Source organism: Thecamonas trahens, assembly GCF_000142905.1.
Source record: "Thecamonas trahens ATCC 50062 unplaced genomic scaffold supercont1.10, whole genome shotgun sequence".
NCBI lineage: Eukaryota > Apusomonadida > Apusomonadidae > Thecamonas > Thecamonas trahens.
In genome coordinates, this window is record NW_013657670.1 from 35,706 (window position 1) to 61,828 (window position 26,123).

The 26,123-nt window shown below is 63.6% G+C and overlaps 18 protein-coding genes and 1 non-coding gene across 19 annotated transcripts; 8 read left to right on the top strand and 11 right to left on the bottom strand.

Moving 5' to 3' along the window:
* Window positions 1-186: 186 nt before the first annotated feature.
* Window positions 187-1,427, bottom strand: AMSG_02671 (ATP synthase beta subunit/transcription termination factor rho; the record flags this gene model as incomplete). Its single annotated transcript, XM_013905063.1, has 2 exons — window positions 187-1,007; window positions 1,052-1,427. The coding sequence occupies 2 exons, from the start codon at window positions 1,425-1,427 to the stop codon at window positions 187-189; spliced, it is 1,197 nt and encodes a 398-aa protein (XP_013760517.1).
* A 144-nt stretch (window positions 1,428-1,571) lies between these two features.
* On the bottom strand, window positions 1,572-2,562 carry AMSG_02672 (uncharacterized protein; the record flags this gene model as incomplete). The annotated part of the gene is made up of 1 exon (XM_013905064.1): window positions 1,572-2,562. One exon carries the CDS (start codon window positions 2,560-2,562, stop codon window positions 1,621-1,623), a length of 942 nt encoding a protein of 313 aa, XP_013760518.1. The 3' UTR covers window positions 1,572-1,620.
* Window positions 2,563-3,283: 721 nt separating this feature from the next.
* AMSG_02673 (uncharacterized protein) lies at window positions 3,284-3,547 on the bottom strand (the record flags this gene model as incomplete). Its single annotated transcript, XM_013905065.1, has 2 exons — window positions 3,284-3,398; window positions 3,462-3,547. The coding sequence occupies 2 exons, from the start codon at window positions 3,545-3,547 to the stop codon at window positions 3,284-3,286; spliced, it is 201 nt and encodes a 66-aa protein (XP_013760519.1).
* A 280-nt stretch (window positions 3,548-3,827) lies between these two features.
* AMSG_02674 (H/ACA ribonucleoprotein complex subunit 1) lies at window positions 3,828-4,947 on the bottom strand (the record flags this gene model as incomplete). Its single annotated transcript, XM_013905066.1, has 2 exons — window positions 3,828-4,399; window positions 4,827-4,947. The coding sequence occupies 2 exons, from the start codon at window positions 4,945-4,947 to the stop codon at window positions 3,933-3,935; spliced, it is 588 nt and encodes a 195-aa protein (XP_013760520.1). The 3' UTR covers window positions 3,828-3,932.
* A 115-nt stretch (window positions 4,948-5,062) lies between these two features.
* On the bottom strand, window positions 5,063-5,750 carry AMSG_02675 (uncharacterized protein; the record flags this gene model as incomplete). Its single annotated transcript, XM_013905067.1, has 2 exons — window positions 5,063-5,670; window positions 5,723-5,750. The coding sequence occupies 2 exons, from the start codon at window positions 5,748-5,750 to the stop codon at window positions 5,063-5,065; spliced, it is 636 nt and encodes a 211-aa protein (XP_013760521.1).
* Window positions 5,751-6,392: 642 nt separating this feature from the next.
* AMSG_02676 (transcription factor jumonji domain-containing protein) lies at window positions 6,393-7,290 on the top strand (the record flags this gene model as incomplete). The annotated part of the gene is made up of 1 exon (XM_013905068.1): window positions 6,393-7,290. The coding sequence occupies one exon, from the start codon at window positions 6,393-6,395 to the stop codon at window positions 7,215-7,217; it is 825 nt and encodes a 274-aa protein (XP_013760522.1). The 3' UTR covers window positions 7,218-7,290.
* A 32-nt stretch (window positions 7,291-7,322) lies between these two features.
* On the top strand, window positions 7,323-7,394 carry AMSG_20009. Its single transcript has one exon. It is a non-coding gene; the product is annotated as a tRNA-Pro (tRNA).
* A 355-nt stretch (window positions 7,395-7,749) lies between these two features.
* AMSG_02677 (uncharacterized protein) lies at window positions 7,750-8,247 on the top strand (the record flags this gene model as incomplete). The annotated part of the gene is made up of 1 exon (XM_013905069.1): window positions 7,750-8,247. One exon carries the CDS (start codon window positions 7,750-7,752, stop codon window positions 8,245-8,247), a length of 498 nt encoding a protein of 165 aa, XP_013760523.1.
* A 15-nt stretch (window positions 8,248-8,262) lies between these two features.
* AMSG_02678 (iodothyronine deiodinase) lies at window positions 8,263-8,679 on the top strand (the record flags this gene model as incomplete). Its single annotated transcript, XM_013905070.1, has 1 exon — window positions 8,263-8,679. The coding sequence occupies one exon, from the start codon at window positions 8,263-8,265 to the stop codon at window positions 8,677-8,679; it is 417 nt and encodes a 138-aa protein (XP_013760524.1).
* AMSG_02679 (uncharacterized protein) lies at window positions 8,447-9,826 on the bottom strand. Its single transcript, XM_013905071.1, has one exon. It carries the CDS (start codon window positions 9,781-9,783, stop codon window positions 8,794-8,796), a length of 990 nt encoding a protein of 329 aa, XP_013760525.1. The 5' UTR covers window positions 9,784-9,826; the 3' UTR covers window positions 8,447-8,793.
* Window positions 9,827-10,242: 416 nt separating this feature from the next.
* Window positions 10,243-11,435, top strand: AMSG_02680 (inosine-uridine nucleoside N-ribohydrolase). Its single transcript, XM_013905072.1, has 2 exons — window positions 10,243-10,297; window positions 10,393-11,435. Exon 2 carries the CDS (start codon window positions 10,412-10,414, stop codon window positions 11,318-11,320), a length of 909 nt encoding a protein of 302 aa, XP_013760526.1. The 5' UTR covers window positions 10,243-10,297; window positions 10,393-10,411; the 3' UTR covers window positions 11,321-11,435.
* Window positions 11,336-13,011, bottom strand: AMSG_02681 (STE/STE7 protein kinase; the record flags this gene model as incomplete). Its single annotated transcript, XM_013905073.1, has 1 exon — window positions 11,336-13,011. The coding sequence occupies exon 1, from the start codon at window positions 12,977-12,979 to the stop codon at window positions 11,336-11,338; it is 1,644 nt and encodes a 547-aa protein (XP_013760527.1). The 5' UTR covers window positions 12,980-13,011.
* Window positions 13,012-13,297: 286 nt separating this feature from the next.
* Window positions 13,298-15,424, bottom strand: AMSG_02682 (TKL protein kinase; the record flags this gene model as incomplete). The annotated part of the gene is made up of 1 exon (XM_013905074.1): window positions 13,298-15,424. One exon carries the CDS (start codon window positions 15,422-15,424, stop codon window positions 13,298-13,300), a length of 2,127 nt encoding a protein of 708 aa, XP_013760528.1.
* Window positions 15,425-15,431: 7 nt separating this feature from the next.
* Window positions 15,432-17,510, bottom strand: AMSG_02683 (serine/threonine protein kinase; the record flags this gene model as incomplete). Its single annotated transcript, XM_013905075.1, has 1 exon — window positions 15,432-17,510. The coding sequence occupies one exon, from the start codon at window positions 17,508-17,510 to the stop codon at window positions 15,432-15,434; it is 2,079 nt and encodes a 692-aa protein (XP_013760529.1).
* Window positions 17,511-17,865: 355 nt separating this feature from the next.
* AMSG_02684 (UPF0420 protein C16orf58) lies at window positions 17,866-19,415 on the top strand (the record flags this gene model as incomplete). Its single annotated transcript, XM_013905076.1, has 1 exon — window positions 17,866-19,415. Exon 1 carries the CDS (start codon window positions 18,189-18,191, stop codon window positions 19,413-19,415), a length of 1,227 nt encoding a protein of 408 aa, XP_013760530.1. The 5' UTR covers window positions 17,866-18,188.
* A 36-nt stretch (window positions 19,416-19,451) lies between these two features.
* On the top strand, window positions 19,452-21,060 carry AMSG_02685 (multidrug/Oligosaccharidyl-lipid/Polysaccharide Flippase superfamily; the record flags this gene model as incomplete). Its single annotated transcript, XM_013905077.1, has 1 exon — window positions 19,452-21,060. One exon carries the CDS (start codon window positions 19,452-19,454, stop codon window positions 21,006-21,008), a length of 1,557 nt encoding a protein of 518 aa, XP_013760531.1. The 3' UTR covers window positions 21,009-21,060.
* On the bottom strand, window positions 20,691-22,289 carry AMSG_02686 (fatty acid desaturase 3; the record flags this gene model as incomplete). Its single annotated transcript, XM_013905078.1, has 1 exon — window positions 20,691-22,289. The coding sequence occupies one exon, from the start codon at window positions 22,287-22,289 to the stop codon at window positions 21,015-21,017; it is 1,275 nt and encodes a 424-aa protein (XP_013760532.1). The 3' UTR covers window positions 20,691-21,014.
* Window positions 22,290-22,842: 553 nt separating this feature from the next.
* Window positions 22,843-24,804, top strand: AMSG_02687 (uncharacterized protein; the record flags this gene model as incomplete). The annotated part of the gene is made up of 3 exons (XM_013905079.1): window positions 22,843-22,875; window positions 23,141-23,806; window positions 23,881-24,804. The coding sequence occupies 3 exons, from the start codon at window positions 22,843-22,845 to the stop codon at window positions 24,802-24,804; spliced, it is 1,623 nt and encodes a 540-aa protein (XP_013760533.1).
* On the bottom strand, window positions 24,526-26,107 carry AMSG_02688 (CMGC/CDK/CDK5 protein kinase). The gene is made up of 2 exons (XM_013905080.1): window positions 25,979-26,107; window positions 24,526-25,666 (listed from the first exon to the last, which is right to left on the bottom strand). Exons 1-2 carry the CDS (start codon window positions 26,079-26,081, stop codon window positions 24,834-24,836), a joined length of 936 nt encoding a protein of 311 aa, XP_013760534.1. The 5' UTR covers window positions 26,082-26,107; the 3' UTR covers window positions 24,526-24,833.
* Between the last annotated feature and the right edge of the window lie 16 nt (window positions 26,108-26,123).

The window sequence follows — 26,123 nt, forward strand, 5'->3', positions numbered from 1 at the left end:
GAAACTCCATGGTAAGCGATCGCGGCCACAGACCTTTTGCGCCGCGCGCGGCGTCCATCTCTGCATCGCCGACTGTGTTCTGTTGTGGCAGCCAGTAACACATTGTACTACTCTTTTACAACAATTCATGGACGTTGCGACGTCTGTGGAGCGTCGCCCGGAGCGCGGCTTGCGCGATGAAAAGCCTTAAAGCGACGGCAGCGCGTTGCGCGAGCCGAAGAACAGCGCCTTGTAGATGGAGCCCATGGCGTCGGGCGCGACGAGGCGCTCCACGCCCGGGATGATGTCGTCTGCTGACGCACCAGCAGCGAGAAGGGTCTCGGTCCGGGCGGCGATGCCGAGCTTCTGGAGAGCGACGCCCTGGTCGAGGAGAGGGGCAACGGCGAGCGCGTCCGAGCTCGCGGTGAGAACCTTGGCCAAGGTGCCAAAGTCGACGTCGGCGGTGAGATCGGCGTCGCCGGGATGGTCGAGGAATGAAGTGAGGACGGCATGGTCCTTGATGGCGCGGAGCGAGGCTGGGACCGGCGAGGCCCAGCCGTAGTCGATGATGGCGCCGGCAAAGGCAGGCGCCGGCGCCGCGGCGAGAACGCGGGCCAGCTCCTTGGCGGCGGCCCATGAGTCGGGCGAGATCTCGATGCCATCGCCGTCGACAACCGGCACCGAGCCGTCATCGACAACCATAGAGCAGGCGAGTGTCGGCGCGTCGGAGAGCGTCAGCGTCAGCGCGTCGCCGCTTGGGTCGAGGCCGACCAGCCGCTCGCGCCAGGCGCCGTCGACTCGCAGCAGCTGATGGACCGGGAGCGCATCGAAGAACTCATTGGCGACGACGTAGATTGGTGCTCCGTCGGCAAAGGCGCCTTCCAGCTCGCGGACAGAGTCGTACCACGCTACAGATGCGATGGCGGAGCGTTCCGATCCCGAGGTGGCGCGCGGACCTGACGGCGTCTCGCGCGATCCACGCTTGGCTCGCTCCCTCCGCGCGGCAGCTTCGGTCCGCGAGACCTTACCTCTGCGGGCGGAGCGGCGGCGAGAGTTTGGTTGAGCAGCAGACGCAGACGCAGCCGGAGCGTGGCGGGCACCGAGCGCTTTGGCCGCGATCCCGAGAGAAACGGCGAGGCCTCGACAAGGTGGACGTGGATCGAGTCCTGCGGGAGCTTTGCGATCTTTGCAGCAGCGCGAAGAAGATCGGAAGCCAGAGTGCCACGACCAGGACCAAGCTCGACGTAGTGAAGCACAGGCGTAGCAGCAGGAGCAGCAGTAGTCGCAGCAGGAGCGAGATGATCCGCCAGAGCGTGAATGCCGTAGACAGCGAGCGAGTCGGCAAATAGCTGAGAGACTTCGGGTGCGGTGACAAAGTCGCCGGCGGCGCCAAACACGTCCTGCTTGGCGTAGTAACCCAGTGTAGGATGTGTGAGGCATGTTCGCATGTATGCTGCCAGAGGGAGTGGCCCTGCGAGCTTGATGGCCTTTGCAGCAGAGGGAGGAGGGCCATGGCGGCGCGTTGAGTGGCCGGCGGGGATGGGCAAAGTGGCTGGGGCGGCAGGACGTGGCGAGGGGGACAGGCAGGCGGGGTGGTGATCTGTGTTAACATCGGGGCTAGCGATGGGTGATGGAGCGCGGCTAGAGTCGAGCAAGCGCAACAAGAGTGACGAGGCCAGTGTTGAGCACCTCGTGGCCGCGATGGGCAAAGTTGAGGACGAGCGAGAGGGTGGCGGCAGCGAGGTCGACGTGGGCGAGGACGGCGAGGGCGGCGCCGGTGGAGACGGCCATGAGCAGGCCGTTGATGACGAGATGGACCGACTGCGCCATGTAGCGCTTGCGGACAAGGGTCTGGAGGAAAAACTCGAGGACATAGGCGGTGTTGAGGGCGAGCCAGTAGTAGGGGAAGGCGCGATGAGAGGCGAGGGCGAGTCCGTTCACAGCGAGCGAGACGTTGAGCCCATGGAGAAGCGCGTGCTTGTACAGCAGGTACTGGGCCTTCTTGACCCGGTACATGACAGGAACGAGCGGCGATTCGGCTGCTGCAGCCGCATCGGTCTGGTAGTTGTCGGAGAACGAGTTGACCGGGAAGAGCGGGCGAAGGAGCCAGAGGCAGGTGATGGCAGCAAGTGCGATGAGGCGCGCGCTGAGTGGCCAAGCCGGAACAAGAGCGATGAAGACAGCCTGTGCCAGGTTGAGCAGCTGGTAGAAGACGTGCTCCACCATCTCGGCGGTGGTCACCACCGCCCGCTCCGACAACGTGCCCGAGGCGGCGTTGGCGATCCGGGCCTCGTCATGGGCGGCGGCAAAGTCTGCAGCGGCTGCTGCTGTTGTGGCACAGCCGAGGAGGCCCAACACCACGTTGTACGCCGTGGAATACTCTTTGATCATCTCCTCCTTCACCTGTGGCATCGGAGCCAGTAGCATCATCCATCCCAGACTCAGATGCATCAGCAGCGCACCGCCGAGCAGTCGGTGACGGCGGGCGTAGCGGCGGACAAACATGGAGGGATGGCGGGCGATGGCCAGGACCACAGGTGCGGCAAAGGCGAGCATGGCGTAGGGCACGCTCTTCTCGAACATGTTCCATGCCCATGTGGGTGTCATGGGCAGGCTGGGGCTGGGGTGAGGTGGAGTGGGGTGGTGGGAGTGGGAGAGGGGGAGAGGGGGAGAGGGGGTGGGGGAGGGGGGGGGGGGGGGGGCGTACCGGACCTGCGTCATGCATGTGTGAGGGTCACGGTGATGGTTTGGGGGCTGCCTGTGTGTGTGTGCGAGGCAGATGTGGGGAGGGGAGAGTAGGGAGGGGGTTGTGAGAGCTTCATGGGCATCGCAATGATGATCGAGGGTCGAGATGCGCATGGACGATCCGTGCTGATGGCGGGGGTGGGTTGCGAGGCGCAGGACGTCAGGCGTGGAGCATGGAGCGCAAGAGGCCGCGACGGTGGGCGAGGAGGGCAGCGCAGCGTGCTGTGATGGCTGCGGCGACCAAGGGCAAGCCGGGAGGGAGTGCACCAGTCTACCGAGAGAGGACAAGAAGGGCGCGTGTCTGGTGACTGGATGCAGCGCGCAGCAGCAGATGAGCAGAGGGTGTTGCTCGAGAGAACGAGGGCGCACGCGGAGAAGTGGGCCAGGGCTGGCGGAGGACGGGCGAGTGGCCGGGCGAGCGCGACACGGAGCGACGGGAGGGTGTCGGTGAGGGGGGGGGGTGGAGAATGGGGATAGCGAGAGGTAGAACAAAGGTATGAAGCAGACAAGTAGATGTGGCGAGAGGTTAACATGTCGCGAAGGATGAGAATGATGTGGTCTAGCTCTGTTGTTGGCGTTCCAAGCGTTTGAGGTGGTAGTTGATGGTGGGCCCGTGGGTCTTCATCTTGCGCTCGACCGAGCCGACACAGGCCATGAGGGCCAACTGGGCTTGCCTACACCTCGCAGAGGAAAGCTCATTGCTCTCATAGCATGCCATGAGGGCGAGGAGCTCAGACGAGCACTCCATGGTCGAGGCAGACTTGGCAACACGGAGCTTGAACGGCTTGGTCTTCTTGTGCAGCTTGAGCCGTCCGCGAACCATGGCTTTTGTTGGTTTGCCGAGTCGAGAGTATCGAGTGCGGGAGGCGTTGTCTTGAGGGGAGTGTTCGACCGGATGATCGTACTCGCCTGATCGTACTTGCTTGCTCGACCGTACGATCGTACTCGCCTTTGTGAGCGTGCTCAATGTCATCGCTGTGCAAGTGTGAATTGTGTGGCGGCGTTGGCCATGGCTTGCTTCAGCTGCTTGTTCAGCGTCTGTTTCTTTGCTTGTTGTCTTGCTAGCCACGGCCGAGAGCGAGAAAGACGCACATACATGGGATGGGGGGTTTACGATGCGAGTCACCAAAGTAGGGGAAGAAGAGAGCACGGTGCAGAGGCAGAGATGAGAAGCGTGTGCGTGTGTGAGAGAGACAACAACGCCCAGATCAGTAGCGGCGTTGGCTCCAGCCGCCGCGCGAGCCGCCACGGCCACGACCACGGCCGCCACCGCGACCGCGGCCACCGCCAAAGCGCGAGCCGCCGCGCCCGCCACCAAAGCGGGAGCCACCACGGCCGCGACCGCCACGGCCGCCGCGACCACGGCCGCCACCGGCGCGCTTGGCCTTGGACTTGGGCTTCTTGGGGCCTGCGGGCTTGGGCAGGAAGCGCGAGAGCGGGAGGAGCTTCTGGGTGTCGACATACACCTTGAAGCCCGACTTGAACGAGTCAGCCTGGACGCCCTGCGCTGTCTTGACGGTAAACATGACCGAGTTAATGGCGCCGAGCACGTCGTCGATCTTGCCCACCAGCGCGTTGTTGTCAGAGTACACCATGGCGTTAAAGTAGGGGATCATGGTGTTGGTCGACTTGAACACAAGGTCGCCCTCGCACGGATGCACAAACTCACCCAGCTCTGCACTCGTACATGTTCGTCCGCCCTGGTAGTGAGTACACCGCCTGCTCACACGCCCCTGCTCGCGTCAAGGTGGATGGGCCGCCGGGATGGCACTCGCCAGAGGGAGTGGGCGACTGGCCGAGCCCCCCGCACTCTTTGACAAACGCTACCGACCGCAATACACCACCGACAAAGCCCACACTAAAGACAAGGGAGCATGACGATATAGACTACACCCATGTAGATTATGGAGAGCATGGTACTTGTATTCGCCACGTAGGATCAGGCGGAAGACCGACGAGGCCCACCGCAAGAATATCCCTCGCCTCGGCCCGACGCACACACACCCGCTCGGCGACTCGGGGCCAACCCAGGGGGCGGGGATGGAGATGGGAGGGGGGGGGGGGAAGGGGGAGGGGGAGGGGGAGATCAGAGAAAGACGTACCAGCAACAGCCTCCGGAGGGCCCGAGTTGTAGCCACCGCCGCCACGGCCACCGCCATACGAGCGTCCACCGCCGCGTCCACCGCGTCCGCCACGAGAGCCGCCGCGAGACCGCCACGACATTATCAGAGAGGAGTATATACCTCTTCCAATGTCTGTCACCAGTATTAATCGTTTGTTCACCCAACCACGCTCTCGCCATGATCCGAGCCACGCGCAAAGCCACACGTGCCTCAGCTTAGGGGGTACCGGCAGCGGCGGCTGCGAGAGCGGCAGCGCGCGCGGCGTGTAGCTCGGCAAGCGTGCCGGAAGCTGTGGCTGCATCGACGGTGGCGCGCCAGGCTTCAGACGAGACGCACGTCGCGATGTGGCCGCACACCGGACACGAGTCCTTGCATTGCTGCGAAGATGCACAGCTCGCACCGCAGGCGAGGCCCTCGGAGCACTGGTTGTACACGCAGTGCCGGCACGACGGCGGATTCGACGCGCACTCGCCCGACGAGATGCACACCTGGCCACACGATGCGTTGTGCGCGCAGTGGTACGCCACGCACGACGGGCACGTCTCGGATGCCTCACACTCGCCCGACGACGAGCAAATGGTGCCGCAGACCGGGAGTGCTGGCGGTGGCGGCGGCGGCGGAGACGATCCGGGCACGCAGCCCTTGGCCCAGTCCGAGTGGCAGGCACAACAAGTGATCGAGGTACCCGGAACGGCAGCACATGGCGCGCCAGGCTCGTTGTCGACCACGCACGCGCCATCAAAGCCGCCGCAGAAGCTCCCGCAAAGCGGATCCGGATTGACACACTGGCGGGTCACGTTGTTGCACGTTGTGCACGGGTTGCCTCCTCCGCCGACTCGGCAATCAGCATCAATCACGCATCCAGCACCACACACTGGCTCGCAACGACCAGATCGTCCACATAGAGCACACGGATTGTCAAAGCGGTCGCCAGCGGTGCAATCTCCCGAGCTCGTGCACTCACTCCCGCACCAGTGGGTAGGCGACGAGAGCGAGGAGGAGGAGGAGGAGGTGGAGGAGGAGGGGACGACGATAACGACGACGACGATGATGACAGCGAGGAAGAGTGAGAGTAAGACGTGCATGGCAGTCACAGGTTGGGGGAAGGGGAGAGGTGCTGGGTGTTGGTAGCAGAGGCCAATGACGACGACGACGATGACGACGACGACGAAGGAAACGAGGACGACGACGACGAGGACGACGACGACAACGAGGCACGCGTGCGGTGACCCCTTCCCTTCCCCTCCCCACCCCACTCCCCCACTCATGGACACGCCACCCCCTCGACCCATATCGATATACCACACAACCATATCTCCTGTCGATCACGAGCAACATGTGGCTGACGGCGTGCCGTATGTCGTCCGCGGCGGGGTGAGCTGCTGGCCAGCCGTGGCCGATGCAGACGGCGGCAGACGATGGACGGCAGACTCGCTGCTGAGCCTTGTTGATGACCCGGAGGTGACGGTCCGTGTACGATCTGCTGCTGCGGAGAGAGGCAAGTCTCTCCTTGCTGGCGATGAGTGGCTCGGCAAGCCTGTGGCCATGTCCTTTGCCACCTACGTCACAAGCCACTGGGCGGTCAACGACAGCTCGGTCTATCTCGCCTCGCTGCCCATCGTCAAGTACTTTCCGGCGCTTATGGAGACGTACGTAGTGCCACCGCCGGCGGCGAGCCAAGGCAAGGCCGGCAATCTCTGGCTCGGCAGTGCAGGGCAGATCACGCCGGTCCACTACGACTTCTCCACCCGCGAGCCCGGCATGGACGGCCTCCACGCCGTCGTCGCTGGCACCAAGATCTTCCGCCTCTTTGACCCAGCCGCCAACCTCGGGCGCATTCCACGCCGTCGCTCGTGGTGGCGCTGGCACCAGGGCGCCATCGACGTGCTCGACCCGGATCTGGACACCCACCCGGGCTTTGCCGAAGCTGCCTGGGACGATGTCGAGCTCGCCGCAGGCGACATGCTCTTCATTCCCAAGCTCTGGTGGCATCACGTTCGCACCACTACGCCTGCTGCCGCCGTCAACTTTTGGTTCCAGTCGCGTGCCTCGGAGGAGCTCAAGCTTACCGTCCATCGCCTCGTCATGGAGGAGCATCTCGCCTCCGCCGCCGCCATGGTCGTGCCCCGCGACCGCCTCGCCAACATAGTTGCCTTTTACGCCAAGTCGGCTCCGCCGACCGGCGACGCCCTCGATCGCTACCTTGCTGCGCCTGCCCGCGTCATGGCCCTCGACGCCTTTCTCGACATCTTTGCCGCCATCGGCGCCGACCGCGCCGGCGCCGAGGCCGATCCAGACCTTGCCGCCCGCCTCCGTGCCCACGTCGCTACCTGGATCGACGCGCATCTGAGCGCACACCTGCTGCAGTGAGCCTCTCTTCGATCGTGCCTGATCCCGCCAGCCTCCTCCCGCTTTCCAGTGCACTAATGAAATACTGAACTCGTGCCGTTTGCCTAAAGGAAATGCTATTGCATTGATTGCGTGGTCTAGTGGTATGATACACCGTTTGGATCGGTGTGGTCCCAGGTCCGATTCCTGGCGCAGTCCGTATTTTTTTTACCCCATTTCAGACCCTCGGCTGTAGCCCCACTGTGTGCGGACAGGTACATGGTGGCTTGTGCCACCACAGATAAGCTGTTGACTACCTTCTATGGTGTTGTCTACGCTGATGGGTTGGATGCCTCCAGCCTGTGTTCAAATTGGAGGTGTATATTTTTTTTTCACCCCCCCTCTCTCCCCCACAACCTTCTATTCCGTCCCTCTTCCCCTCAGCCCTCCCGCACCACCTGTCTCACTCATGTCGTCGAGAGACAGGCTCAAGGCGGAGCTCCTTGAGCTCCGACGGCAGGCAGCGCGTCGCGGACTCAGCCTCGCCTTGCCCACATCAACTGGACGAAGCGGAATGGTGGCTGCCTCCAACAATGCCGGCGCAGATGAGCACATCCGGGTGGCGGCTCTCCGCGAGCTCATGGACGGGCCGACCGTGGTGGCGATGCTGGAGCGGGAGAACGAGCTGCGGCTGAGCACCAGAGTGCAAGAGCTGTATGCTGCGGCTGAGCGGCGGTCCGACACGGATTGGATGGAGGTGACTCTGGAGCTGCAGAAGCAGGTGGCGACCGAGTTTGGTTACGGGCCTGATCATGATCGGCATGACGATGTGCTGGTTGTTCTTCGCCGCGCTGCTGCGATCTATCCCGAACTTCCAGAGACGGCCGCCATTCCACTGTATGTCAAGCACAACCGCGCGGGTGAGGGCCGAGTCGTTGCTGGCGAGGCCATCGTTGACGTGCCGCTCCTGCCACTGGCCGACGGCGAGATCGGGTGTCGCACGTCACTCACTGCTCTGCTGGCCGGGGCTGGCGAGCGGCCGCTGGTGGTCATTGCCGGCTCGTACTCGTGACCGCCCATCCGCGGCATGGTTCCTATGCTGCATGAAATGTACGACGGCCTGCGTGTTGAGCACGGCGAGGCTGCGCCGGCGTGGGCCTTTATCTACGTCGAGGAGGCGCACGCTCTTGACGAATGGCCGATCTCGTCGTCGCGCTACCACCCGACTGGCGAGGTAGTGGCGGTGGCACAGGCCAAGACGGTGGACGACCGTGCAGAGGCCGCCACCCACTTTGCCGACCTGTACCAGCTCCGGCTGCCCGTCTTTCTCGACACGCTCGACAACGAGTTCCAGACCACGTACGGCGCGTGGCCGCTGCGGTTCTATGTCTTTGAGGCATCTACCCTGGGCTACAAGGCCATGCCTGCCGAGTGTACGTACTCGATCTCTGACCTGTGGGCCGCCGCCTCGGCAGCGTGCACCCGCACGGCCAGCGCCCGCTAGGCCCTGCGCACCAGCAGGCTGCGCTCGTCGCCACATGACGCCTCTGTCCTCAACCGCAACGCTCTGTTGCGGCGGACATCGAGGCCGACTCCTCTCGCGACGTGCTTGACCAAGTCAGCTCCGCTTCTTAAACCGACCGCGCTTTCCGGCAAACTTCTTCTGGCCGCTTGGCTTTGACGACGACGGCTTGGCCGGCCCATCGGGGGCGTTGGGCTTGGCGCCGGCGTCCGCGTCAGGAGCCTTGCGGGCGAGCTCGTCAAAGTCGACGAACGACTGGTTGTCCGGGATAAAGTCGCCAAGGAGAAAGGCAGCGGCGTAGACCCAGGCGGCGAGGACAGTCAGGACGGCCTGGACCGAAATGAGGTAGTAGGCGAGCGGCGCGCCGGCGGTGGTCCCCACCAGCAGCCAGAACGGGATCCGGAGCTGCAGCAGAAGCACCTCGAGCTCGTCCTCGGCGGCGTAGTACACGCATACGAGGCGCCAGGCGACGGCCCATGCCGCGGCGGTGGCGGCAGGTGCCAGGCCGAGGATCCAGTAGAGGGCGATGGCGACGAGACCAGATCCGACCGCAAGCAAACGGGCTGAGCTGGCCGGAAATGAGGCAACCATGGTAAAGATGGCCCACGAAGCCAGGGCAGCAAGCGCCTCTGGCGACCACCAAAAGAGAAGCGGTGGCGAGAAGAGGAGCACGCCGACAAAGACGACGCCGATCTTGTGGGACATCTCGCGGGAGGATGACGAGGTCGCGTCCGACTTGCGGAGCATGTGCTGGGCGACAAAGACGGCGACGATTTCGATGACGAGAACAGCACCTCCCAACCAAGCCCTCAAGCCCATCGAGGTCGCCGCCCATGATGTGGCCACAATGACCACAGCAATGCCCGCTAGAATGCTCCTGGCCATAAAATCCTGTCCGCGGACAAAGGCCTCGTCCTTGCCAGCCAGCTCTTCCTCGCTAGGCCCGGGCATGTTGTAGATGGCCCTCAGCACCCATGCGCCACCCAGACTCACTCCCAATGCCAGCGCAATACTGAAGAACTTCCACAGCCCATACACCCCGCATGAGAAGACAACCAGTACCAGAGCCACCCGCTCCCACCGCATCCTCGCTTCGCTTCGCCTCGCTTCGCCTCGCCTCGCCTCGCTCTGCCGAGTGGAGTGGTCCTGTCTGCAACCCCCCCCCCCCCCCCCCCCCTTCCCCCCCCTCCCCGCCACACCGCCCAGCTGCACACAGCTAATACCTACAATATCACAGGCGATCGGTCGATGTGATGGTACTCCAAACCTATCTCCAGCCACAGTCCTCACGCCCATCATACCCATCACTCTCACTCTCATCGCCTGCCGCATGAGATGCTCCTATCGCTCTTGCCAAGGCCGACGCCACATCACCCCCCCCCCCCTCCCTCCCCCCTCCCTCCTCCTCCCCCTCCTCCCCGGCTCTCATCAATCACGATCAAATCTCCCCTCTTTTCTTGCCCTGCAGCACACTCTCTCTGCCTCGGCTTATGACCACACCGCCAACAGCACAGCACCTCTCTCCCACCTCTCTCCCCATGTCCACCCTTCCCTCCACCCCGGACCCAGCCAACCCCCTCAAGGTCATCATTGACACCGAGTACGTCATGTCTTTGGCCATCGTCCTTTCCCTTCATCTCATCCCACGCGCATACCACGTGACTCACGCCGACACGCACGGCCTCCCCACCGCAGCCCGGGCGTTGATGACTCGATGGCTCTCGCCCTCGCTCTTGCCTCGCCCTCGCTTGAAGTCGTTGGTGTGACCATTGTCATGGACAATCACTCGGATGTGCATCTGCTGGCGGCAAATGCTGCCAAGGTCATGGCTCTCTGCGGACGGAGAGACATCCCCATCTACGTCGGCGCGGAGCACCCGCTGGCGGAAGAGTACCACGGCCATTCCGGCATCCACGTCCACGGACAGAATGGACTCGGTGGCACCGAGCTTGACATGACCGATGCCATTGTGCCGAGCTCGGAGATGACTGCTGCCGAGTATCTTGTGCACGCCACCGCCGGAGGCGACATCTCGCTCATCGCCCTCGGCCCGCTCACCAACGTGGCTCTGGCTATCCAGGCCGATCCCGAGTTTGCAGCCCGCATCCCGGTCTTCTCGCTCATGGGTGGGACGGTCGACGGCGTTGGCAATGCCTCACCGTCGGGCGAGGCCAACTTTATCAACGATCCCGAGGCTGCCGCCATCGTCTTCGACGCCCCGTTCCCGGCCGTCATCATGGCTGGCCTCAACGCCACCCGCCAGGTCCCACTCTCGGACTCCTTCCGGGCCGCTATCAAGGCCACGGGCTCACCCGTCGCAGACTTTGCCCACGCTGCTTCAGCCGGCTACATCGCCGCCCTTGCCGAGTGGAATGCTCTCTCCTACGTCCACGACTCTACCGCTGTTATGGCCCTCGTTCGCCCGGACATCTTCACCTCGAAGCTCGTCGCCGTCCGCGTCGAGACCAAGGGCGAGATCACTCGCGGTACCTCGGTCGCCGACTTTTCCGGCATTCACTGGCCAGGCGCTCGCAAGAACGTCCACGTCCTCATGACTGTCGACACCCAGGCGTATTACGACCACTACGTCGCCCGCATCGCCACCTACGCCGCGCACTCGTAGCGTAGCGCGCTCGCTTTACTTGCTCTCGTCAGCCACCTGCACAAACGTCACCGTCTCCCGCAGCCACGCGCCAAAGTCAAACGGCATCTCGGTCGTGCCTGCCAGCCACTCGTGCTCGCACAGCTCGCCAGCCGACGGCCGATCGTTCGGGTCGCGCGCGAGGCACGCCGCCACAAACTCCCGAAACGGTGCTGACCACGTCTCGGCCGGCAGCCACTCGTCAATCGGCGCGTCCTGCTCGCACACACACGTCATGTGCTTGAACACCTCGTCCTCGTTAAACTCGTACGGGTACTTGCCGAGCGCACACTCGACAAGAATGAGCCCAAACGCCCACACGTCACACGCAGACGTGTACCCGTCCTTGGCCTCGGTCGAGTTGATCCGCTCTGGCGACATGTACGTAAACGTACCCACAAACGTCGACGCCTTGGCCAGCGTCTGCGCAAGCTCGCGCGAGGTGCCAAAGTCAGAAATCTTGGCCAGTCCCTCGGACGAGAGCAGGATGTTCGCCGGCTTGAGGTCACGGTGGATGAGGTGCCGCGTGTTGTGCAGGTAGTGCAGCGCGTTGGCGCCCTGCCAGGCAATGTGCCGGATGACGTCCTCCGACAGCGCGCCCGCCGACTGGAGCACAGACTCGAGCGAGCCACAGTCCATGTACTCGAGCGCTATCGTGATGAGATCGTCCTCGCGCCAGCACCCGAGCGAATTGACCACGTACGGGCAGTTCGACTGCGCATACGTCCGAACCTCTGTAAAGAGCTCCTCCCGCTTCCGCTCCGCGTCTGGAGTCGCCGCCGTATCCAGCCGGATCACCTTGCACGCCAGGAGCAAGCCCGTCTCTTTGTGGCACATCTTCGACACTGCACCTTGTGCGCCCTCGCCGAGCTCGCAAACAAGCTCCAGGTCCTTCAGCTGCAGATCGTGTACCAGCGAAAGCATTGGGTCGCGCTCACCGCGCGACGCGTTCAGCAGCTCGCCGCCATACGTATTGATGTCAAACACGCCGTCCGTGCCCGAGTCCGACGGCCCCGGTTCCACTGCCAGCGTGAGGCCCAGTCGCCCGCGCTTCTTGCCGAGCCCACCGCTCCCGCCGCGCTTCTTGACCAGGCTCCGCCGCGCCGGCCGCTTGGGCGCACTCCGCCCGCTCCCTGGCGAGCCTACAGCCGGCGAGTTGCTACACGAGTCCAGCGACGACAACGACGCTGCCAGATTGATCACCTGGATCTGCGGCGACTCGATCGAATCGTACTGGCTCTCGCTGCCCATGCTGGTGTTGAGCGGGGTGGCGAGTCCAGCCAGCCCAAGCCCGAGGCCCTTTTTCCACGACCCTTTCTTGCCCTTTCGCCCACCGCCAGCCCCGCCATCCACACCGGGGACTCCCGCGGGCGACTCGCCCAACGCCACCGACGGCGACGATGGCGACGACGGCGAGGAGCAGCCCTGTCCTGCAGCCGACGACACGATACCCATGCCCAGTCCTTGCCCACCAGCCCCACCGCTTGCAGCCATGGTCTCACCGCCACCCACCGCCACGCTCTCGCCGTCGTCCGAATCCGAGCCCGAGGCAGAAGCCGAAGCCGAAGCCGACGACGACGACGAACCATACCGAGCCTTGCCCGTCGCCTTGGTGGCGTGCACCACAACAGGGGACGACATTACCGAACTCAGGGGAAGGCGGGGGGAAAGTGGGGGGGGGGGGGGGGGGGGGGAGGGGGGGGAGGAAGAGTAAGGGGGAAAGGGCGTTTTTTGGTTGGTCGAGGCTTGTCCTTGTTTGTGTACGCTCGTGCGTCACCGTCCTCGTGCGTTGTGTGTGTATGTGTGTGCGTGTGTGTGTGTGTGTGTCCACCTCCCGCCCCTCCCGCTCGCCTCTCCCCACCCGCTCGCCACGAGGCCAAACGGTGGTTCTTCTTCACGTGACCGAACAATGCACGCAATTTTCCCCCACTCCCACACCCAACCCCAGTACTGTCTAGTTCACTTCCGACCACCGGCCCGGCCCAGACTCCGGACTTGGTTTCGCTTGGAAGAGACAAACTCAGTCACATCGAGTCTGGCAAGAATCTCGACAACCTCGGCCATGGACGGGCGCGAGTGCGGGTCGGCACGCCAACAGCGATCGATGAGTTCGCGGATGGCGGCGCTTGGGATCTGACTAGGAGTCATCTCGGGCCGCCGCCCGTTGGAGATGCGGAAGCCGACTTCAAGTGCGTTCGAGCCGGAGAAGGCCGACTCGCGGGCAATCATCTCGAAGAGAATGGTGCCCATGACAAAGACGTCGCCGCGGATGTTGGTCGTGTCGCCGCGAAGCGCCTCGGGCGACATGTAGGCCACCGACGGAATCATGGTCATCGTTCCCATGTTGGCCTTGATGCCGTCCATGCCAAAGTCAATGGCATGCGCCTCGCGGATGCGCGAGCCTTCAAAGACAAGCGCCACGTTGGACGGCCGCAGCGAGCCGTGTGCGATGCCGAGCGAACCGTGGAGCTTGGCAAGCGAGCTCGCCAGGAGCCGTGCCACGATGGCAACCGCCTCCGCGTCAAACACCACGTTGCGTCGCGTGCCGAGAAGCACGTCGTCGAGTGTCCCGCCTTCATAAAACGGCACAATGATCGCGTATTGGCCCTTGTCCAGACACACTGCCAGCGGGCCGACCGCTGTCTCGCTCGAGCTCATAAGCGCCGATGCCGAGAGCTCCGCCATCCGGATCACGTCCTCCGGCCCGAGGTCCTGCCGCAGCAGCGTCTTGACCACCACTTCCTGATCGCGCCAACGCGCCCGGTGCGCGTTGGCGTACGAGCCCATCCACGTCTCGCCACCCTGCGCCACCAGCCCCACAATCTCGCTCCGCGGCACCAGCCATTCGCCGTGCCGCGACGTGCTGGCCTTCAGCGCTGCCGCCGACGGACTCGGCTTGGCCGCCCGCTGTGCGAGTGTGTCGACCACCGTCAGCTCGTCGCCGACCGTCACGTGGAAGACAGTCGTGTCCGAGACCGGCCACGGCAGCGGCCGAGCAGTCACTCCATCAAGCTGTGTCAGCTCGTTCACAATCTCGCGCTCGGCCACAAAGAGCCCCCCAGCAATCGTGTGCTCCCAAGCCAGCGACTTGGGCGTTGAAGGGAGAAGCGTCGCCGCGTACGCACGCTCTTCAGCCTCTTCCAGGCCAGAGTGCGCAAGGCCAAACAGGTCCGACCACAGGCTCCGCATCGAGTCGATGACCGGCCCACCGAGTTCGCGGTTTCCACCGCGAGTCGACGACACCACGCGCACCTCGCCGCATGTCACAAGCATCGTGACAGCCATATCCTGCGGGAGATTGAGTGCCTGACACCGCCCAAGCAGCTCCGTCAGTTGCGTTGACCGATGAACACCAAGCGTGAGCCACCCCAAGCCCCATGCGAGGACGCTCACCCCAATGTCACTCGCCAGCTCCGGCAACTGGGTGTGGAATGTACGCAGCGCCCGCCCGGTCTCGACTGGATCGCGCAGGAGCCGCACCCGCGCATTCCGCAGCGTGCAGTGCACTGCCGTGATCTCGCCCGACGGCTCAGCTGCCGTCGTCGGGTAAACCACCGCAGAGTTGGAGTATGTGCCCGCCAGCTCGGCCTCGGCCTCATCGAGCGTCAGCCGCAGCTCCACAGAGTTCTCCCACAGCCGCGTCATGATAGGCACCAGCGGCACCAGCGACGCCGGCGTACCGGCCACATCCGGCCGCCGTCCGTCCACAATCTCCAGCGCCACCGCCAGAGCGTTTTCGCCTGCGTACAGCGTCCCGCGCGTCGCAAGTTCCCACAGCGTGATGCCGAGTGAGAACGCGTCTGACGCCGGCGTCATCGCAATCGAGCCTCGAAGGAGAACCTCGGGCGCAGCCCAGAAAATCGTGCCCACGTTCATCTGCTCGCCGTGCGCCGTTGCCCCGACCTCGGACGAGAACATGCCCGACGTGGCCGACGAGACGGCAGAGACCGTCGATGGCGTGCTTGTTCCCACCAGCGGCGCAGAGTCGGCCGGCCCGACCTTGCCTGCTCGCCGCGCCCGCGCCCGCTTCCGCCGCGCCTTGCGGTCCGCGGCAGAGAGCGAGGCATCGCCCTTGACCGACGACATGCCAAAGTCACAAATTTTTGGGCACCCAGTTGTTGTCAAACAGCACGTTGAGCGACTTAAAGTCGCCGTGGACCACGCCAGCATGGGAGAGGTACTGCAGACCTTGCGTGATGTTGTGCGCCCACTTCAAGAGAATCGACGAGTCGAGGAAAAGGTCAGGCGAGTGCAGGACCTCATACATCGAGCCGCGGTCCATAAACTCGGTGACCAGCGACGGCGGCTCGAGGGTGATGCCCATAAAGATGACCACGTTCGAGTGCCGCAGCCGAAGCAGCATGCTTGCTTCGTCCACAAACTCGCGGAGCTGGGCCGGGCTCATCTCCTTGGTCCGCGTCCGCTTCACCGCCACCGCCGTCGAGCGCCACTTGCCGGCATACACAGTACCGTACGAGCCGGCGCCCACCGCCTTGCCCACCGTCAGCTCTTTCTCAGGAATGACAAGGTCCGAGTCCGAGCTCAGCTTGTACGTCACCGACTTGCGCCGGTACACAACGTAGCCAATGATCGAGGCGATGCAGCAAATGCCCAGAAAGACGGGGAGAAGAATGGCGAGCAGCCGCTTGTTGTCGGTCGACTCAGCGTTGAGCACCGCCAACGTAATCTGGTACGACGACACCATCACGTTCGAGTTGGAGAGCTCTGGCGCGGCGGCAATGGCACGCAGCTCGGTCACACCCGACAGGGCAATGTTGACCGATCCGGTGTAGACAGGTGACGCCACGTTCGGCTGGCTTCCATCAATGGTGTAGTGGATGACCGCGCCCGGCGTGAGCGTCGTCAGCTCGACCGAGATCGGCTCGCTAAACGAGCCCGACGACGGGTTCGCCACAGGCGTCGACGCCTGTTTCAGTACCGCCGACAGCCGCACAGCCTCGAGCTGCGGCAGCTCGGCGTCGATCAATGCCGTCGCGTCAGCAGACGTCTTTTGCCCATATAGCGTGAAGATAAACTTCTGCCACCGTGCAAGGAGCTCCGGGTAGCCAAACGCCGCCATGCCCGACCGCTCAAACGCGTGCTCCGCTTCCAGCATAGTGTCGTACGCCAGCCGGGTCCGGCTCGACGTCATGACTTCCGTGAGCGACGGCCGAAGAGGGTAAACTCCAGACCGACCCGTGAGAACCTCCTTCTGCGTCGTCGCATTGCCGATATAGTCGAGGATGGCGCGCGAGCGATCATGGAACGCCGACGAGATAGGCGAGGCAAAAGCCACAAAGACCGAGAGAACTCCGTTGTTGGCCTCGGTCGGCGACGCCGTCCCGCGCGTCCCGTCATACGCAGGGAACCTGAACGCGCCTACATCGGCGTCGCTCACTCCGGCGCTCAGTACCACACCGGCGAGCGAGTCAAAGCCACAGTAAATCGCCGTAGCATTGGGATCGAGCGCAAAGTCAAGCGCCCACGTCATCTCGAGTCCATACGTCGCAGAATCCTTGCGCGAGAGAAAGCCGGCGTCAAAGAGTGGAACGAGCTCGTCAAAGACAGCCCGGATCCGCGGGTCCTCCAACGTGATGTTGGCCATAAAGAACTGCTCGTAGAACGCGTCGCCGTGCATCCGGATCGCAAGCGAGTCAAAGTATTGTGACGTGGGAATCGAAAACAGATCCGTGCCCAAGCACTTCATGCCCGCCGCCTTGAATACCTCGCAGGCCGCAAGGAGCTCCGACCAGGTCGTCGGTGGCACGACGTCGTGGGCGGCAAAGACCGACTTGCGATAATTGCACAAATTGCCCGTCGCCATCGTCGGTACGCCGTACCGCTTTCCGTCCCTGCCCGTCACATAGTCGAGCGCCGCCGGCACCGTGTCCTCGGCAAAGCCGTGCTTCTCCCACAGGTCCGTGAGGTCGAGGAACGCGCCCGAGTCGATGAACTCCTGCTTGCCGGCCCCATTGTACAGCGGAATGATGTCCGGCGAGCCAAAGGCCTTAAGCCAATACTCGTACACCGCCTTGTCGGAGAACTCGTTGAACTCGGCTTGCAGGACGCCGACTGGATCGCCCGTCGACGATGTGTAGCCGTCAGCAAAGGCCTTGGAAACAGAGGTGAACTGCGAGGTTTGCGAGGCATAAACGAACATTCTCAGCGCCATATCGGTGGCTGGCGTTACGTAATTGATGGTTGCTGCAGAGGTCAGGCTCGCCACAAGAGCCAACACCAGCGCCACAGAGTATACCGTTCGTACCATTGGCTTCATGTCGTCCTCTGAACTTGCCCGCTTGTCCGCTTTGTGCCGCTCCCCTTGTTGAGAGTGCGGTGGTTGCACTTCCCGCGCCTACCCGGCACCTCCCACTGAGGGATCCCATTGCCAATAACGGCACGAGGATTCACGTGCTCTTACCCTCCACACAAATTTGTTAACGGCTACTATGCAGCGCCCTCCAATGTTACCAGCTCTCGTGTTTGCTTAGTGGTGCTTAGTATGAGTCGTGGAAGCAGGGCAAGTGCTGAACTCCATACATGGCTGAGAGGGCGGGTCGAGCGGAAGGTGGTGGAGCGCTGGGCAAGGAATTGTACTTATTAGCGCAATCAACCTAATTTGTGCGCTGCGACGTCGCTTCTCGCTCGCTGGGCGTCTTGGCCGCCGCGGTGGGTTGTACATGGTGCATGCTCGCTCGCCTCCACTACCATGTTCGAGTTTGAAAGCAATGTCGCGCTGGCTTGGAACACATGCGAATGATGCGGGTCACGCTCTTAGGGCGAGCCGCAGTGCCGGGTCTCAACCGAGCCGCACGAAGCGACGTCTCCACTTGTCTCGGAGCGGCGAATTATGCGGCGAAAGGTGGCTCGTGTGCACGCAGCTGCAAGGACTGGTGCTGGTGGCATGATGTGCGGATCCATGTCGAGCGTGCGCCGCGGGCTCGCTGCCCTCTTTCTTCCGCGTGGCTATCCGGCGTCCGTCTCGAGCGATTACGCGGCGTACCAGGCTTGCGACACGCTCCAGGGCCTCGCATCGTACGTGGCCGGATCACTATCATCGCGGGCGATTCTCGCCGGCCTCGGCGTTGGATCTGCGACGGCATCTGCTGCAGGCGCGGTGTCGGTCACCCTCGTCCGCGACGCCATCGGCATGGCGGCGTCGGTCGGGTGCGCAGCGCTCGCACCGCGATCGATGGAAGCCTTTCCGCAATGGTGGCGACTGGTGGCGGATGTGCTCAACGACGCCGCACTCTTTGCCGAGCTCCTCTCGGCACTCCTGGATCCGATCTGGTTTGTGTGGCTGGTATGCGGCGCGGCGCTGATGCGGGCGGTCGTCGGCGTTGCCGGCGGAACGAGCCGGGCTGTCTTTCGTGCCCACCAGGCCCGCAACGCCAATCTCGCCGACGTCATAGCCAAGGACGGCTCACAGGAGACCTTTGTCTCACTCCTCGGCCTCCTCCTCGGCCTCCTCCTCGCCCCAGTCCTCGACCACGCATCGTCTGCGGCATGGGCTGTTTTTGCCGCCGCCACCGCCCTCCACCTCGCCGCCAACTGGGCCGCTGTCTCGTGCCTGGTCCTCGACTCGCTCAACGAGCAGCGGATGGCTGCACTGCTTGCCGCCGACACTGCTCCTGCCAATGACCATCTTCCGTCGCCTGCTCATCTTGCCGCCACTCTGCCCTTATCGCCATGGGCTGCCGCCGACGTCCCGTTTGCGCTCGGCGCTCCGCTCAGCTGTCTCGGGCCGGACGGCTCGTGCGAGATTGCCGCCTGTTGGGACGAGCTCGGCTTTATTGTTGATGCCCATGGCCACGCCGCGCTCTTTGCTGGCGTCGACGCCACAGGCTCGCTCCTGGTCAAGGCCGCATACTTTGCCGCCGCCGCCGCCCGCGACGGACGCGGTGCCGGCGACGTCGGCGATCATCTCTGGATCGCCGCCACACAGTCCCGCTGGTGTGCCTTTGCCGCTGCTGCCCATCGCGCAGGTTGGGACGTCGACCATCGTGCCGCTCTCCACCTCGGGACGGGGCCACGAGTCGCGTTCTGCCAGCCTCTCTCAACCGCCGCTACGGGGTAAAGGCCACACCTCTCGCCACGGGTGACGCACCCCAGCATGGCTGCCACGTCTCGGTGCCAAGCTGAGACAGAGCCGCTTCTCAGCACAGAGGGCTCGCTACAAGCGTCGGCGTCTGTCACCTGCCCCGCCCAGCAGCCGCGGCCCGAGGAGCTTAGGCATGCGCCGACGCCGCGTCGCGAACTGTCGCTGCAACTGATGCTGGCGGCACCTGTGGCCTTTACTGTACTCTGCCGCGTCGGCATGATGTTGACCGATCTGGCGGTGCTGGGCCACTTGTCGGGCTCGGCGCTGGCGGCGGCGTCGGCGGCGCTCATCTGGATGAACGTTGTGCTCTCGCCGATCTTTCGCGGCTTTGCGCCTGCGCTCAACGTGCTCTCCGCTCAGGCGCTCGGCGCCGACAACCCGGCCCTGGCTGGCCAGTGGGCGCTGATTGCAGTGCTGGCGTGCTCGGGCTATGGCGTGTGCGTCGGAGCAGCGTGGTGGTGGGGCGAGGCTGTTCTTCTCGGCATCGGCGCAGACCCGGCCATCGCCGCTGAGGCCGGCGTGTTCATGCGGTACTCGCTGCTGTGGACCGTGCCGACCATGGGCTATGAGCTGCTGCAATCATTTTTTCGCGCCCACGAGGACGTGCTCCCGGCCATGGTGATCAACGCTGCAGGCCTCGTCTTCAACCTCGCCGCCAACGTAGTCCTCGTCCACGGCGCCGGCTCCTGGGCCGGCATGGGCTTTGTCGGCTCGCCACTCGCTACCGCCGCTTCGCGCTGGGTAGTCTTTGTCGGCTACGCAGTATACATGTGGGCAACGCGACGCGCATATCTCAAATCTGCTACGCCGGGCTTTAGCTGGGCTTGGATGAGCCGGGCGCGGCTGGTAACCTACACGCTCGAGCAGGCGCTCCCACTCTCGCTCTCGGGCCTCATCGAGGAGCTTCAGTTCCAGGTGCTGGCCGTGATGGCGCTTGATCTCGGCGCGGTGGAGATCGCGACCAACAACGCCATGTTTGTCCTGTTCTTCTTCCTCGACTCGGCCATGCTCGGCCTCTTCACGGCGTGCTCCATCCGGGTGGGCCGGCTGCTGGGGTGTGGTCTGCCTCAAGCGGCGCGGCGGGCAGGCGTCGTCACGTTCGGCCTCTCCATGGTTGTTGGCGGCGCTGTGAGCCTCGCGCTGTACCTCCTCCGCGCTCAGCTGGGTAAGATTGTCTCAAGCGATCCGGCTATCTGGAGTGAGGCCGAGTCGATCGCCCGGCTCCTTGCCATCTCCTACATCCTCATCGGTGTCTTCTACACCTGCATGGCTATCCTCGACGGCCAGGCGCGGCCGCTTCCGGTCGCCCTTGCCTTTTTCGTCGGCGCTTGGCTCGTCTGTATCCCGCTCGCCTACGTCTTTGTCTTCAGAGACCACCGCGGGCTCCGCGGCATCTGGCTCTCTATGGTCATCGGCTACTCGGTCGTCACCACTATTGCCGCTGGCTTTGTGGTCACCTCGGACTGGTCGGCTCTTGCCGACGTGGCGCGGATCCGCTCCGAGTGCAAGGTCAAGCCGGAGCCGGAGCCGGAGCTGGTAGCCGCGGCACGCGGTTCGAGCCTAGCCTGAGTCGCGCTACTGACGCTTGCCGCGACCGACGCGATGAAGGGTGGCAATGACCTGGGCGGCGGCGCTCGGCAGGCTCGCCACGTTGTAGGCGAGGCCGTGCCTCGCGGCAAAGGCGGTGATCCGCGGCGCAATGCGCGGGTAGTTGTGGCGCGGCATGGCCGGGAACAGATGATGCTCGATCTGATAGTTGAGGTGGCCGGTGAACCAGTCGGCGACCGCACCTGGGCTGAGGTTCTGGGTGGCGTCAAACTGGGCGGCGACCCACGACTTGGGCGAAGCCTGCGACCGCATCGAGACGATGCCCATGGGAAAGTGGTTCATGGCCGTGACCCAGGTGAACCACATCGACTCCAGCACACGGACCGCAAAGTAGAGGCCCGCCGCGCCCCAGAACGTGTGCCCACTCCACCCCATGTGCACGCCCCAAAACCGCGGCAGGTATGAGAGACCGAGCACAAGATCGAGCCACAGCCCACGCTTGACGCAGTCGACGATGTTAGTGATGAGAAAGACGACAGTGGTGACCAGTGGTGGGCCAAGAAGCCACCAGTACCAGCCCTGTGCAAAGGTGCCGGCCCAGCCCATCTCCTCCTCGGACATGACCTCGTCGAAGAGGAAGAGTGGCTCGTTGTGGACGTCCGGGTCGGCGTGCAGATGGTTTGGCTTGGCGTGATGTCGGTTGTGCCGTGACCGCCACCACGGCGACGACGCGCCTTTGAAGCCAGCCATCAGCACCTTGTGAGCCGCAATGTTCATCCATCGCGCCTTGAACACCGCCAAATGGCCAAAGTCGTGTTGCAGCCAGCCCGACTGGATCTGCGCCGTAGCAAGCACCGCCGCTGCCACCCAGAACAGCACCCACGACCCGCTCATTGCCGCCATCGTCGAGAGCCACACACCGCCCATCTCCATCGCCACAATAATCGCCAGCTGGAGAAGAAAGAAGCCCGGCTCGGCGTCAAACATGCCTTCAGCAGCAAGCTCTCGACGAAGAGCGCGGAAGGAGGAGGTCACATCATCGTCGCCCTCAACCTCTACAGACTCGATTCGACGAGGCGCCATCGTTCCAATCTCAAGCGCAGGCAGCATAGCGGTAGCCTTCCTGCCCGGATGAAATGCATCAAAGGCATCAGTGGCGTCTTGACCGAGGTAGTAGGTGAGGACCTTGCCGCCCGGATGGCGGGCAATGAACTCGCTCACATCGTACACTCTGCCGGAGATGGCCAGCAACTTGCCGCCCTTGCGCAGCTCGTCTTGGCTGTACACACGCTCGTCCTTCATCTGTCTGTGGTGGAGGGGCGAGGGTGGGGGATGGTGGCGTAGAGTGGTGGGCTGGGGATGAGGTCATGCGTGTGGGCGGAGTTGCGGGGGGAGGAGGGGAGGGGAGCGTGGCAGGATTCGAGATGGGCGCGATGGCAATGGCGATGGCGATGGCGATAGTGATGGCGATGGCGATGGCAATGGCAATGGCGATAGCGATAGCGTTGGCGATGATGACAGTGATGGTGATAGCGATGGCGATGTTGAGCTGGTGGGCCTTTGCTGCGATCAGAGCCGACTGACATTGCACTTGCATCTGCTCCGCCTACCTTACTCCCGCTGCCTTTCACCTGCCTCACTCCTGGTCCGATCCGTATGACCGCGGGCAGGCCTTAACAAACCAGAAATAGCCAAGCTGTCCTCCTTGATCAAGGCCATGATCCAACCCCCCCCCCCCCCCCCCCCCTCCCCCCACATTGGCCATCGGGACTGGCACACCGCAAGATCACGACCGAGGGAGCCGAGGCCCCCAGACCACGCCACACTGCACTCGCTGTGAGGAGGTGTTCAGAGCATGAACTTCCAATATGCTCTTGCCACCAACATTGTAGAGCATTTGTTCTCTGACACAGCTGTAGTACGTACCATCATTTCCCCTCTCCCGTCCACACCGCCACACCAGTCGTGTCGGGCCATGCCAGCCGTGTCGGCCATCGAAGCCACTCCCGCCAGCCCCTCCCCCCGCGCACACACACCGCTCACTCACACCACCGTCATCTCTCTCAACACAGTGCGTATATGACACGTTGGTGAAGCGGCAAGATCAGAGCCATGCTCAACTGGTGGCGACTACAAACTTGTCGTCGCCAGAGGTCTCGGCTGCTCTGGCCGACCTCATTCCCTTTCGGCTTGTCGGCGTGCGGTATCCGGACAAGGCTGCCTCGCTCGAGCCCGGCGCTCCAAAGCAGGACAAGTCGTCATCTCGCAAAAAGAAGCCCATCACTTTTCGCGCCATCACAGCCATGCCCGAGCTCCTCCTCCTCCAGCCGCGGTTCGTCGATCTGGTCCGCCGTGCCTATGGCGAGGCCGCGGCACTGGCCCTTGATGCCTGGTTCCATCTCGGCCTTGTCCACGAGTCCGAGTTCATCTCCAGCCTCGCCACCCTCGCGCCGCACCTGCCCAAGTTTGCCGACCCGGAGCTGATGGCCAAGATCGAGACTGGCTTTGCCAAGCTCCTTGGTCACAACCTCCTTGTCCACACCGGCCGCCCGATGCTCTTCACTCCGGACATGCTCCCGCGCAAACCGACCAAGTCGCAGCAGGCTGCCGCCGCCGGCTCGCGCCGGTCCAACGCCAAACCACGCAAGGGTGCCGACGAAGACACTATCAACCTCACTGGCGCCTCGGCCGGCCTCTCAGCCATGTTCAACGCTGTCATCGGCGGTAAGCGCAAGCGGTCGCCCACGCCGTCAGACTCGGACGATGACGATGACGACGCATCCGCCGCGCCGGCCCAGGCTCCTGTCAAACGCAACCGCGTGACCGAGGCCGCAGGCGGCCCGACCGGGCCCTTCCCACCCGCGTGCCCTACTCGTATGGCCCGTTCATCCAGCTCGAGGGCAAGCTTGTCGAGCCCAACTTTGACAAGCTCCTCAAGCTCCTCGAGTTTTCGCTCCTCGAGGCCCACTTTGTCGCTGTCGGCGGGCCTGTGGCCTCGTTTGTGTGGCAGGCGGCCCAGCCCGACATCACCACCATTGTGACCGAGACCAAGACGCTCAAGTTTGCGCCGCCCATTCCCAAGTCGCGCATCGACGACGTTGCGCTCGGCACATCCTACTCGGACGTCGAAGTTCGCATCGTCGAGGTCCTTGGCGACGACGGCGAGGTCGAGACCCGCCGTGAGGCCGTGCCAGTTGAGAAAACCGTCGACGCTGCGCTGGTCGAAAAGACCCTCGTTCGCCTCCAGCTCCTCGACATCCGCTTTCTCCGCCGCTCCAACGCCACCGGCCAGTACATTCTCAGCTTTGACGCCGTCCGCAAGCACCTGCACGAGACCGCCACCCTCTCTATCATTCGCTCGCGCTACGGCCCGCTCGGCCTCCGCATCGTCTCGGTCCTCCGCGAGCAACAGCACGCCGAAGAGACGGCACTCACCCGCCTCGCCATGGCAAAGCCCAAGGAAGTCCGCCTCTACCTCAACATGCTCATCAAGGATGGCTTTGTCGTCTGCCGTCAGGTCCCGCGCAACTCGGAGTTCTCCTCCAACAAGTCGTTTTATCTCTTTTCCTACGACCCGCGCCGGGCCCATCTCACCACCGCCGCCCTCGCCCGAAAGACCATGTCCAACATGCTCGTCCGCGCCAAGGCCGACACGGCCGCGCACGCCAAGCTCATCGACATGGTCCACGCCTTTGGCTCGCCAGACTCGCTCAATGACGAGGAGCGCGAGCGCTGGAGCGCCTTTGAGGCCAAGCGGAACAAGCTGTTTGACGCTGCGCTCTCGAACCGCCACCTGCTCATGGTCCTTGATATATGAAAAGTGTAACAGCTCTCTACCCTTCCCCCTCAGTCGGTGGCAGACGCGCCCGCGAGGCACGAGTCCGATGCCGACGGATCGAGCACGTTGTCAAAGTACGGATGCGTTAGCGCGTCCGTCGCCGTGATCCGCCCCGCAGGATCTGCCACAAGCAGCAAGCCCAGCAGGTCGACGCCCTCGGCAGAAAGCCCAGGCACCACCTCGCCCAGCGTCGTCGCCAGCACAGGTGCCTCAGACGCTGGCTCGCACGCATCGCCTACCCCCACAGGCAGCTCCACACCCTCACCGAGGCTGTCCTCCGGCGGCAGCGGGACGACGTTGAAAATTCGCTCCAACTGGTTCTCCACAGACGTGCCCGGGAACAGCGGCGAGCCGTTGACCATCTCCGCAAAGATGCATCCGGCAGACCACAGGTCGATCGACGTCGAGTACGTTGACGAACCGAGCAGCACGTCCGGCGCGCGGTACCACAGCGTCACTACCTCGGTCGAGTACGACCGCACAGGAAGGCCAAATGCCCGCGCTAGCCCAAAGTCAGCAAGCTTCAGCTCGTGCCGCGACGACGTCAGCAGGTTCTGCGGCTTGAGATCGCGGTGAAGGACACGATGCTCGTGGCAGAACGCCAGGCCCTTCAGCAGCTGGTACATATACGTCTTGACAATGTGCGGCTCGATGCCTCCACCGATCCCGTCCATGTACTTTTTGAGGTCCTGATCCAGGTACTCGAACACAAGCGTCAGCTTCTTGTCCGAGTGCAACACGTCGAGGAGCTCTACCACGTTCGGATGCTTCAGCTCCTTCAGCAGCGCAATCTCGCGGATCGCCGTGCACGGCACACCCTGCTCCTCCGAATCCAGCCGGACTACCACACCACCCGTCCACACCCCGCACACCCCACACCCCACGTCCATGCATACCCCACGTCCACTCGTGTCAGTACTTGCGCCCCGTCACTGCATTGCTCGTGGTGATGGGGGGTGGGGGGTGCTCCATTCGCCATCAGAAAATATTGCGCTCAAAAATAGCAATATACTTGCGCTTTCTGTCAAACGATCGCCGCCGGGGCAACCACCACGAGATGCTGCGCGGCGACTCACCCGCAGGCAGACGCTGCCCAAGGCGACCAGCTCGGGCTTTCTCCTCGGCATTCTCCCGTTCTCACCCGTTCACGTACTCCGCTTGAGGGCAACAATAAGCCCGGTTTGTCTGTTCTGCGCCTTGTACACCACGCCATACGTTCCCTCCCCGAGCTTGGCAATGCGGGTGTAGTTCTCCATCGCGTCCCGCTCGGTCCCGAGTGGCGTGTCAGCGCTCTGCGC